This window comes from Stegodyphus dumicola, chromosome 3 (genome assembly GCF_044657685.1).
Source record: "Stegodyphus dumicola isolate Sdum_Otavi_A_Nest chromosome 3, ASM4465768v1".
Lineage (NCBI taxonomy): Eukaryota > Metazoa > Arthropoda > Arachnida > Araneae > Eresidae > Stegodyphus > Stegodyphus dumicola.
In genome coordinates, this window is record NC_140770.1 from 70,513,565 (window position 1) to 70,526,245 (window position 12,681).

The window sequence follows — 12,681 nt, forward strand, 5'->3', positions numbered from 1 at the left end:
GTTTTGAAATAAATTATGCAGTTAATGTCATAAAATATTTTCATTAAATTCAAATAAACATTAAACGAAAATTCTCAGTTTTAGACAATTCGATTTAAATGAAGTAAAGTAGCAAACGATAAAACTCCGAAGGTAAAAATTTACTCTTAGAAAAACGTACTCTTATTTTTTAAAAAAAAGGAAGAAAGAGAGAAATTTAAAAAAATTGTTAAAAATTTGAATATCATCTATAATTTAAAAAATAGATTTTCATATAGTATTGGTAAATATTTATTACGCCTTATTGTGGGAAAAAATTTCATATAATTAATTCTCCGTAAAATTTTACTTGAAATTTAAGGTTAAAAATAGCTGTGGCAATTCAGTGTAACAAAATTCCATAGACCACATTTGGCATTATTATCGCTCAAAAAAAAGATGCCAAATTTCAAAACGCGAAAATATGTAAATTCGTGTATATCTTAGAAAATTTTGAATAAAAAAGTCTAATTTTTTGCAGATATGCTTAAAAATACACCTACTTTATGATGATGGTAAAAATTTTATAGGTTATAATTCAAAATTTTTTTCGAAAAATTTATAAAAATTATTTAAAAATAGAGATTTTAAAAATAAAACACAAAAAATGAGTAAATTTTATTTGGAATGAACCTAAATTTCGAAATGTGAGAGAAAAAATAAAAAAAGTTTAATAAAAAAAGAGATATTAATAAATATTTGCCAAATTCAATTAACATTTAAGAGCTAAAATTTTGAAAGCTAATATTTTAAAAACTACTCGTACGATTTTTACAAAACTTTGTATTCTGGCATAATTTGAACCGTAGAATCGAAATATGGAAAAAAATTGGTATGTTATTTCAGAAAAAGTCCGATTTTGTCTCAAAATACCTATGTTAGAATAGTGCTATATATAAATCTAATATATATCCTAAGTCGCGCTTTCGAGACATGAAAAACGCAGTTTGAATTTTGTCAATCGGCCCAGTAGAACCGGAGATATAGCACTGTCCCATTTTTTTCTTTGAGCAGTGTACATAATACTCTCCTTCATTTCTGCATTTCATGTCTCTCAGTTGACTTCTCGTGGAGTTATGGCAAAAAACCCTGCTGTTGCTTAAGTTTTGCACACCAGTGTATATACCGGATGCGTCATAAATTCGTGCAAAGTTTATAAAATTCGTAATAAAAGAAGGAATACGCGGAAAAATTTTCTGTTTGCGTCAATATGGTCAGAAAGTCATTGGAGTTTTTTACATGTAAAAAAAAGTTTACAAAAGTAACTTACAGAGGGCGCTCACACATCATACTGAGACGTTTTATTCATATCACGCAAACAGAAACAGATCACAATAACATGACACTATGCATTTGTTTTTTAGTAACAGTTGCTCAACATTACCACCACCACAAGGTAATAGGCCATCGATGGCAGCGACGGTCAGTCGAATGGCCTTTTTCAGTTCCACCAGTGTGGTTGGGGAGCTCCGATACACACGAGACTTTAAGTATTCCCACAACCAAAAATCTGCCGGGGTCAAGCCTGGTGATCTTGAGGGCCACTGAATCTTACAACCAGGACTTATCACTCGGTTTTTTGTGAAAGATTCCAACAGGAACGTCTTGACGTCGCGTGCAATGTGGGGCGGGGCACCATCCTGCATGAAGGTGACAACAGGTAATGCATGTCTTTCCTGCAATGCAGGCACAACGTGGTCACGCAAAGCATAAGATACCGTGCTGCAGAGATTGTACAAGTTTTCACACCGGATACAGGACAGGATTCTTCAAAAAAGAAGGGCCCAGAATAAAAGACGCGGTAAAACTACACCAAACAGTCACATGAGAAGAATGCAGTGGCTGAATCTAGTACTCACGAGGTTTTGACGTCGCCCAAAGACGACTGTTTTGCGTATTGACGTCACCATGCAGTGAAAAGCGAGCTTCATCCGTCCACATGGCGTTCAGCAACCATTGTGGGTTACGTTCCATTTGTGCCAGCGCCCATATAGCAAACTTTTGTCTTGCATCTGTATCTGCCGGTAATAACTAAAGAAGTTACTGGATTTTGTACGGATACAGTTCCAACATTCCGTACAGAAATGCTTGGGACGACGCTTTACGTCGACGCTTCCGGAATTCTCGTTCTTCTCTCAGCTTCACGAGCACTGCTACTCCTCGTTGATGTCTCGGCTGCCATATTTTTCATGACACTTTGTATCACATGGGCACGATCCGCTCTCAAGGGTGGTCTGCCACTTCGTTGACGATCCTCCAAACTCCCCGTTTCCTTAAAACGTCGTACTAAATTCCGTATCCCATCCAATAAAATGGGGTCCTTTCTCCGTGTGAAACTTTCGCAATGTTACAGTTATGGATTCACCATTCTTGTAGAACAATTTAATCACCAAAGCCGATGTGGTAAAGAAAGCATGCTGCCGGCTACGATTGACGGATCCGTTTCCAGCCGAATGTTTTATTGATAGTCTGATTTGCATAAAATATCTCAGTATGCCGTGTGAGCGCAATCTGCCGGTTACTTTTGGAAACATATTTTTTAAAATTTTTATTTATTTATTTATTTTTTTAATTTTATTTTTTTTACATGGAAAAACGTCCAATGTCTCTCTGACCGTATTGGAGCAAACAGAAAATTTTTCCGTGCATTCCTTTTTTGATTACGAATTTTTGAACTTTGCACGAATTTATGACGCGCCCGGTATGTTAAACTTGCATTATAAACTGTGAATTTCTGAAAATTCTTAAACCTGTATTGCCGCTGTTTTGGAAAAATAAATGTGCTTGGCCAATTAAAACTAATCAAGCTATCAAGTAACCCTATGCAAATGTTTAAATTTAATGGGAGACTATTACATTCAATATTATTGAAAACATATTTCTTTGCAAAGAATACCTGAAACTCCGTTCACATTTATATTCAACTAATAATGAATCTTAAAGATATGAAAACAGGGAATCGTTGTCCCCCCTTCCACAGTGAATTCTGTTATAAAGACCTCAGGAAAGAGATGATAATGCAGATTAAGCATACATGGAAGAAGGCATTGGAGCCTAAATTAATTATTTACTCACCTCACTGAATTTTATCCTTTATGTCTCTGTGAGGAAATGTTAAGATACTGTAAATGTATTAACAGAATTTATTTATGTATTTGCTATCCTTTCCAAGTAAATATTTTATCCCTACAAGAAATAGTCGATTAAAATTTTTTTTTCATAAAAGAAACATTTTTCATGAACAAAGTGTGCCTCTATTTCGGGATTTAATATATACATATTTGCATTACTACATGTATATATTAGAAAAATTAAAATTAAAGTACTTAAAGCAGAAATTTAGAATTTTCTAAATCAAGTTAAATGCTTAATTATAAATTTAAAGGCAGAAAGTGTGAGATCAATTTTGGTTTTCACTACTGGCATCAAAATAATTAATTAATCTACAAAATAATTGATTAAATAATCAAACACACAGAGCAGTGCTTTAGTACCTTTAACATATTTTCTTTTATTGCTTTTTACTTAGTTGCAATTTAATCGGACATTTTTTTCCTATGCATTTCCTGGACTGTTATAAAAAGTACTATTAAATGTAAGCGGACTTTTAACCCTTTGACTACCAATGGAACATATATGTCCCACTAAAAGTTTAAAAATTAACTGCTGGTTTAAAAGTACATAGAATCTCTTGAATGTTGGGGATCATCTTCCAATAGTTGGAAAATCAAGACACCTCTGTGCTCTTTGTACGCAAATGAACATGGAGAAAATACAAATATGAGTTGCCCAATGTGTAATGCTGAGTTATGAAAAGAAATGCTTTACTCTGTACCAAACGATGTAAATCTATTTCTTATAATAAAGTTTTCCAGAATAATAAGTGTGTTTATTGTAAGTCGATCACTACGTGTGGGCGCATATGTATCCCACCATTAACTACGGCTGGGATGTATGTGTCCCAGCATTCGGCTTGAAAAAACAGATTGTCAAAAAAACTTCCATATGCTAAATTTACCTTATTTATGACATATTTTGTTCACTTGGTTAGAAAACAGGGTAAAGTTTTTTAAAATTCGTAGTCGAAGTGTTTTAAGGAAAATTATTATATAAATTATAAAATTTTTAATAGAACTTTACTTTTTGAGCCTTTTTTAGCATGTTTTTCAAATCAGCTATGTTAGTTTATATTAACTGATTAAGAGAAAGCACACGAGAACTCCTAAGTGAAGGGATGCCTTTGTGGAGGACTTTCTAAGAAAAACCGGCTCGCATTCACCTTACAACCTCGAAAGCTGCCATGAACCAAGGCTGTCAGAAAAAATATGATAATAAGCCAAACTACGATGTTAAGCGATCTCATTCACTTCGTCGCTATCGCTTTATTTAATTGATGATTAGCGCTGTAAAAGCACTACTTAAACAGATGGAATCATTTTGAGCATCTAATGAATATTATTTAAAAATGTTGTTTGTGAAGAGCACTGTTAAATAACGGACCCATTCGTTTTGGACTTTAGTAAGAAATATTAATAAATAAATGAGTACTTTTGAGCTCTTTTAAAGAAAAATATTGAATAGATGTAAATCCTTCTAAATAATACTGGGAAATATATGAGAATTTTTTATCTTCTGTAAGGGGTTATTTTAAATACAATTCAATAGATGTATACCTGTTTAATATTTTTTTATTTCAATCAGCTGATACCGTATCCCTTATTTGAAGAGACAGCTAACATAAAAAGTATTCTTTTCACCATTAACATAATATATTGAACCCTAATCGCCTCTTTAAAATGTATTTTCTAGTGATCTAATATTTCACTTTCAAAGCCCAGTTTCTAAACCTTTGATCTCATTTTCTTCGGCGAATTTATGAAGGTAGGTAGAAAAATTGCAAAGAAGGGTATAAAAGTGGAAAAAAATGTAAAAAATCCTAACTAAATAAAAGAACAATCACGATGCAAGGAATTTTATAAAATGCCTGTTGGCCATAAATAAAGCAGCATCAATTTGTCATTTAATATTCTCTACACCGCTCAAATATAAAATACAAAACAATGAAAAAGCTAGGGAAAGTTCGTTTCTGGCAACAATAAATCTTTCGGACCATTATTTTTTTATTCGTCCATTTTTAAAATTTTTTTATTCATTGCTTAAAACTTGTATGTTATATTCTTGAAATCTTTATGCAAAGGATATTATTAATTTTACAGCAGAAAATGTTTCAAAAAGAATTTTATTCGTGTAATTTCTTTGGCGTTTGTAAAATGAGCATCGTAATGCATTCGCAAACTTTAAGTGTCATTGTGTTTTAATTTGACGTTTAAGCAAAATCCAAACAGCAAATTTGCAAATACAATGGAAGTCTGCAAATACAGAACGATCCATAGCTTTTAGTAATATGGAGGGCAAAAGGAACAAATGTGAGAATATTGCTTAACTGTAAACTACATATTCTAAATAAGTCAGATAATGTAGATAAATATAAAACGCTATAAAAAGGTGAGAGAGAATGTTCAATTTCGGCTTCTTGATGCATTCCAGCATTTTCTAAAAACAGATACTAACGGGTTGGTGCACAGGCAGCTTTTTCTTCAACACAGAAGAAACTTACAGTAGTCATGTTCCTGTATTTACTGATGTATCGAAAGCAACTGGATACGTTGATGCATCATTCATTATTGGAGATCACATGAATACGACTTCATGGAGCTTGATCATTCCTCATATCAGAACTAACTGCTGTAAGCATTATGTATTTTCATTCATATCCATTTTAACCCAGAAAACGCTTATAATATACTGACTCGCTCAGTGCATAAAAGCATTAGAATCATTTTCAAATACCTAGAACCCTGTCGCAGTAGATTTCCTCATTCTGTATCTAAAATTAAGGAACAATGAGTACGAGTACCTGTATTGCTGGATACCTGGACATTATGAGCGTAAGATCTAACGAGCTAGCAAACGTCACAGGAAGGTCTGCAATCTATTTGTATTTGTCCAGTCAGCTTGTCCCTTCGAATGACAACAGAAAGTTTATAAAACAGAAAATCTTAAATAATTGGCAGAAACTCTGGGATTTGTCAGCTTGATATAAGCTAAGATGAGTGAAAACTTGTCGAATACCTGGGAACTATTGGCTTACCACTCGACTGAAAAGTCAAACAGTTTTCTTCTGAGAACAGAAGTAATCAGTTTGTCCCAAACGTACTGCATTTCTGTCAATGCGTCATATTTTAATCAAGTGCCATTATTTGTACAGATTTAGAATGAAGTATTTTAGTGACTGTGGCATGCCTCTTGACCGAATAATTGTAAAAGAGGTCAATGCAAATTTATTTCAGCACCTTGAAGATGCGGGTCTTTATTATTCAATTTGATTTTGTTTTAATATAATGTGTTACGCTATGTATTTATTATGTTCAGAGTTTGCGATTTTATCTCTGTTTTTACATTTGATATCATTTTTTTAGTTTCATAATACTTGTTCTATATCTAATCATCTTATAACTATACTTTTTCATTCGATTTTACAAGACCGTTTTGTTTTAAACTTGTAAGTGGTACTTATGTATTTTCACTTGCATTTGGCGCATGCTGACGTTTAAGGTTATGGGCCAAAACTACCACCAGCACTGAGAGCAAATAATAAAAAAGTGTTAATAATTTCTATTAAGAAATGATAGAAAACATTAATGATATAAAATAATTGTTTACTTATCTATAAAAACAAATGAAAGAGTATTCATAATATTGTGGAAGAATGCATTTTTACTTTTATTTATTCATTTTCTTTTTACTAAATGCCTGAAGAATTAAATTATTATGCTCATTTAAAACTTCTGTAATAAGCCTAATTTAAATTTAATGTAAAACTTCTTATTTAAATAGAAAAAAAAAGAATTAATCGAGTTTTTATCTGGAAAGCATACATAAATGAATGATCAATTAATTATTCAAGAGTAATAGAAAGGAATTAGTAATATTCTTTTTACAAATTTATTCTTTTTCTCCTTGCACTAAATCTTCTCATACGATATAAATAAAACGAAACATGTATCCTAGATCCATTTGGAGAAACCCATTCACAGTGTTATCTTAATTTTCACTTTATTCTCAACTCGTAAATATTAATTGACTGAATGCATTAATTATCTTAACATTCCTCTGTGATATTCACTTTCTTTCTTTATACGCTTTAACATCGATTCAGTTTTAAGCTCATAATGAAGATACCAGGCATTTAAGTCGAGCCCAATAATAGCACTAATAACCATCTTATCTGAATTCATTAAAAGTCATTAACTTAACGAATTTTTTCACTCGGTTCATGCAGGAAGGAGGAAATAAGTCACGCAGATTGGATTTCTCACTTCAAAATGAGTAATTAAGTAGATACCTTTTTTGAAATTTTTTTGTAAAAATATGGAACTGCTCTCTTGCTTTTTCTTAGATTGAAAGATACCGTGCCAGATTAGTCTTAATCGTAATTATGCATCATTTAGTCGAGCTGGAATCTAAAAGGCAATTTGTCTCAATCAATAAAATCTGAGGAAATACAATGGTGAAGAGATTTCGGAATTTGTATTCTGTTTTTGCGATACACAATAAGCTAAAATTAACTAATGTAGCATATGACTACTATATATGAGTAAGAAATTTTATAATTTCATACTAAAAAATATCAGAAATTTTTATAATGGCTTATTCGTTAAATAGCTGGGATATTTAGTAGGTATAGGTGGCTAGACTATTTCTTCTCACAATCTGATTAAGGTGCTTAGAAGAAGTATTCTAGCTGCAAACTTGACGTTTTTGTCATCCTATAGAGGCTTAAAAGAAATCTCGTGTCTAATTATTGGAATTACCATTTAAAATTGTTATTAGCTATTCCGCTTCGAAAAGACTGTAGCGAAACGAAATTTATCCACTCGTATAGCTCTCCGGGATTTTCTGCTGTAAAAATTCAACTACAGTGAAATACGTTTAACGCGAAAACGCTTAAGACGAAATTTCGGTTAATAGAAATAATACAATGGTTCCGAGAAACTACTTTATAATTTCATGCATTTTGTTTCTCTTAACACGAAACAAAAATCGCTAAACACGAAAAGATATCCTCTCTGGGAATGAACAAAATATGGAAAACACCGGGCTTGCAGGCGAGATTTAAGAGGGGTGTGAAATGAAAGAGAGATGGTTTCACATGTTTCGTAGAAAGGAGGCTAACATGTCATTGAAATATGCTTGGAATAGCCTGAGACACATAGTTTTGCTTATCTAAGCTACTTTCATCTTCTACCCCTAAAAACGCCACACAAACATCTCATTTCTTATCAGTTAGCTTTGGAATTCGGTGACGAGTACATCGCAGTGTCAGTAAAAATCTAGGAGTTTGGTTCATATGTTGCACTTTGCATAGAATTCAATGACTCCAAGGACGAATGAAAATTGTTTTTGGTCATGCACGATTCTCAAAAGTCTCAAATTCTTTGGCGCCAAAAGAAATGGAGAAGGAGAATATTGAAACTGACTTGACACTTAATGAAATGTTTGAGAAAGTTTCTGTATTATTGAACTGTTCTAATGCATTATCGAAAGAATTCGTTGCAGTAGTTGATGATAATATGTTGTGTACAGCCCCAATTATAGAAGACAAATATATTTTGGAGTTTGGATTTCGAAGCTAAAAAAATATCATTGATGTAGATTCCGATGACGAAAATGAAATGAATAATGCAGCTCCTGTTCCCACGTCATACGAAATGAGGAACATCATGAAAAGTACGCGCAGTTATTTAGACGCACATTCCAATGGTGAAATGAATAACAAAATGGACGACATTGAACAATTTGATGCTAAAAAAGGACAATGCAAAGAAAAATATCAGATTATTTTCCAAAGACTCAATAAACGTTTTGTTTTTCAAAAAGCTTGAAAACTTTGTATTAATTTTCATTAAGTTCTTGTGGATGTTTTTGTTTCATTGATTTTTATTAAATACATGCATATATACATATATATGTAAACAAATGTACTTAATTTTGTTGAATACATGTTATGTTATTATTTTGTTTCAATATCCTTTAACACGAAAACATATTTCAGCCCCCTCAGTTTCGTGTTAAACGATTTTCACTGTCATCGTCCCGCTTATAGGATGGCTCATGTTGATGCTCTTAAATCAATAGCCCATAAATGCATTTTTGATTTAAATAAATAATACCTTACTGAAATTAAAATGATTATTGCGGCAGAAATTTAATTTTCTATAGGTTTGTTGATGGTAAAGAATTAATGGTAGTACCTGAAAGCATGCAGAAATTATAAGAAATACCCAAGAGATTGGATATACAAGAGTTAAACATAAAAAAAACTATACTGAGAAAAACATCAAAGAATATTAATTCCCAAGATTAAACGGAAAGTAGAAAAGGTCTTAGCAAATTGTGTCTGTTATTTCTTGTGCATCATGAAAGGGGAAAGATGGTCTTCTACACCCACTGCATAAAGAAGACACACCATTAGAAAGGTATCATATAGATCACATTGGGCCTTTGATGAGTACACATAAAAATAAATACATTCTAGCAACTCATTGATGCATGTACTAAGTTTGTGTAGATTTATCCTAGAAAAGCCATAACATCTTCTAAAATTACAGGAAAATTGTGAATCCAAAAGGCTACATTTGTCAGCCTTTCCCATGTAATCTCTGATGGGGGTACAACTTTCATCTCTAGCGATTCGCCGATTATTGCTCTAAATGTAATTACTTCTGACCTGCAAAAAGGCAAGAGAGAAGTCAAGCGTATCAATCAGACTATCATATCCATTCCTTCAAAATTTTCTTTAGAAAATCCAGCTCAGTGGTATAAATATGCGAATGAGAAAAGGAATATACATACGACACCATTTGAACTGCTTTATATTACGAAGATGGGTATTACACATCTCGATAAGCTAAAAGAAATGATTGAAGCTGAACCTTAAGCTAGTTTTGAAGCTTCTAGAGAAGAACTGAGAAGGTATGCGAAGAAGGAGAATTTTAAAATTCAAGAAGAAAACAGGAAGACTTATAATTTAAGACCAGTAACAAAATCTTATAAAGCTGCAGATCTAGTTGCGATTAAAGGAACCCAATATAGACCTTATTTGAAACTAAAATCAAAATACTTTGGATTCTAGAGAAACATATTGGATGTTGTCAAAGAAGAAAATCATGAAGGATCCAGCTGCAACGCGGCATGTTTTGAATTTCTTAAAGCATGGGACTGCAGTCCAGAATATTGATGCAAGACCATTGCTAAAATGAATGTTAAAAAGATAAATATTAATAATATTAAAAATAAAATAGAGATGACAAACGACCTTTTAAGAGGGGAAACAAGTGTTTATTGACGACAAACGAAACTTCAAAAAAGAAATCAGCTTATTTTGCCATTTTTAGAGCTGAAAAACGATTAAAAAACTCTGTAACGTGCAGAGATTTATTTTTTTAGACTCTGAAATCTTACAATATGTTTTTTGTATTTTCAATGTCGCCAGGAGGGCCAGATAATCCCAGGATAGCCGAAATGTGGTGCTTGCCTCTGACAGTAGATGACGTTCCCCTGTCGTTAAATGGCAATCAGTAACAATTCCTTAGAGAAAAAAGCCCTGACACTGAAGCGAGAGGAAGCTTTGACCTCGCAGTTAGTCTTCTCATGAACCTCGCTCTTTCCAGCCTTCAAGCTAAAAGCCCCGTAGTATATGGTGGATTATAAATGTGCTTATAACGTACTGCGATTTCTATAATACTAATTAATTTTTGTTTTCACATAATTTCATAATAATTTCATAGCATACTGATGTGCATAAATGTGCAGTTGCCACATGTCATGGGAATTATTAGTAGTCGTTTTCACCTTTAGTAGCCAAAAGTGGCTATTTTGAATTTAAATTCATAATTCGAACCATTTACGAAGGAATGAAGGTTTTAAGCCTACTAAACATTCAAAAGGAAGTTCGATTTTTTTTTCATTTTTAATACCTTACTAAGTCTTAAAACTGTCAGTTTCTTATTATTTTATCGATATATTTATGGTATTTATGTTTTCGTTATTAGATTCTAGATATAAGAAATTTACAAACAAATATTTAGGTATAAGAAATTTTTGCTTAATTTAATTTGATGTCGCCGGTTTTAATGGTTTCAAAAGGAGTGTGTTTCTTTCAAAGCTAAACGTATTTTATACTGAAAACTTAAATGTTATTTCTCTATTGTATTCTATTTAGATAGCGATAATAGTGAAGGAAATAACGATATATATAAACAAGAAGAACTCGGACGTCAGCAATGACATAGAAATCAATAATTTGTAAATCATTTCTAATATTTTATATAAATAATTTCTACTGTTTTATAAGACAATTTTCGTGTATATAAGTTTCAATGCATCAAGGTTGCGTTTAATACACGATTTTATGTTATTCTTAATTATGAACCTATGTTATAACTACCTTTAAAATATAAGTAAGACTGTAATTATTATAATAAACTTATACACATTACAAATTACTTAGGAAACTCTTTATGAAATTGGTTTTATACTACTATGAAGTATTTAGCTTTATAACTGATATTTAATTATCAAACTTAATTAAATAAAATGGCTCACTGATTTTAGTTATTGATATTAACATAATATGTCACAGTTGTAACGATAAAAAGATAATTTTAAAATGTCTTGTTTTACAGGGGTGTGTGAACTCCATTTTTGACCGGACGAGGTGCAACAAAAAATTGAAATTTTTGATAGAATTAGGAAAGTCTATTAACTCTTCTACTGCTAAACCACGTCTACTACTAAAAGGTTTTACAGTGTCTTGGTGGCCTAGTCTGTATGTTATCGAATTCTAGGCCAAAAGTGTCACATAAAAGGAAAAATGCTCACGTAAAAAAATGTCTAGAGAAAAGAGTAGCTGAACTTTAAGAACAAAGGAAAATTTTGAAAATGAATGATTATATGGAAACTCGAAGGAATTAAATATGTGCCTTAGAACATCAAATTTTAGACAAATATTAGAATAATGTGCCTACTAAAAATTCTTCTATGCTAATTCATATTTTAAGTTAATTTTCTAATTAAAATTTACTATATCTTTTTACTGCTTGCATTAAAAGGCAAACTACTGAGTTGGCGCAAAACGAAATGATAAGCATTTTCTATATACATATCAGAAAATATATGGCAACAATAAGAATGCAATATCAGATATTAAACATCATGGGAAGCAACAGCGAAGGAACAATCAAATTAGTTGGGTTAGTTACAAAATGCTACAGAAAAGTTAGAAATTCCTTTCTGATTTATTTTTATTGGTTAAAATATGATAACTCCTGATGTTAAACCTTTCAGGAAAGCTAATTCATTAAAGTCTATAAATAAAGAAAAGCAATGAATTTTAAACTCACATAAAATTTTATCATTACGCTTTTTCTGCTTACATAAAAACAATCATATATTTCATAAATGCTATATATATTATAAGATGTTTTTCATATGAAACTGTACACATAAAAATTATATAAAAATATGGAAAACGTAGAAACTATATAAAATTATAAAAAAAAGGTCTTTCTTTTGAAAAAATCTAGAACTATTATTTTATAT

The 12,681-nt window shown here is 31.6% G+C and overlaps 1 protein-coding gene across 1 annotated transcript in view; it reads left to right on the forward strand.

Moving 5' to 3' along the window:
- Nucleotides 1-12,594, forward strand: part of LOC146998025 (uncharacterized) — a 305,224-nt gene extending 292,630 nt beyond the window's left edge. The window contains exon 3 of the mRNA XM_085812349.1: nucleotides 11,766-12,594. Within this exon, the coding sequence (XP_085668475.1) occupies nucleotides 11,766-11,927 (162 nt within the window). The 3' untranslated portion in view covers nucleotides 11,928-12,594. The remainder of the gene's footprint in view (nucleotides 1-11,765) is intronic.
- Nucleotides 12,595-12,681: the final 87 nt, after the last annotated feature.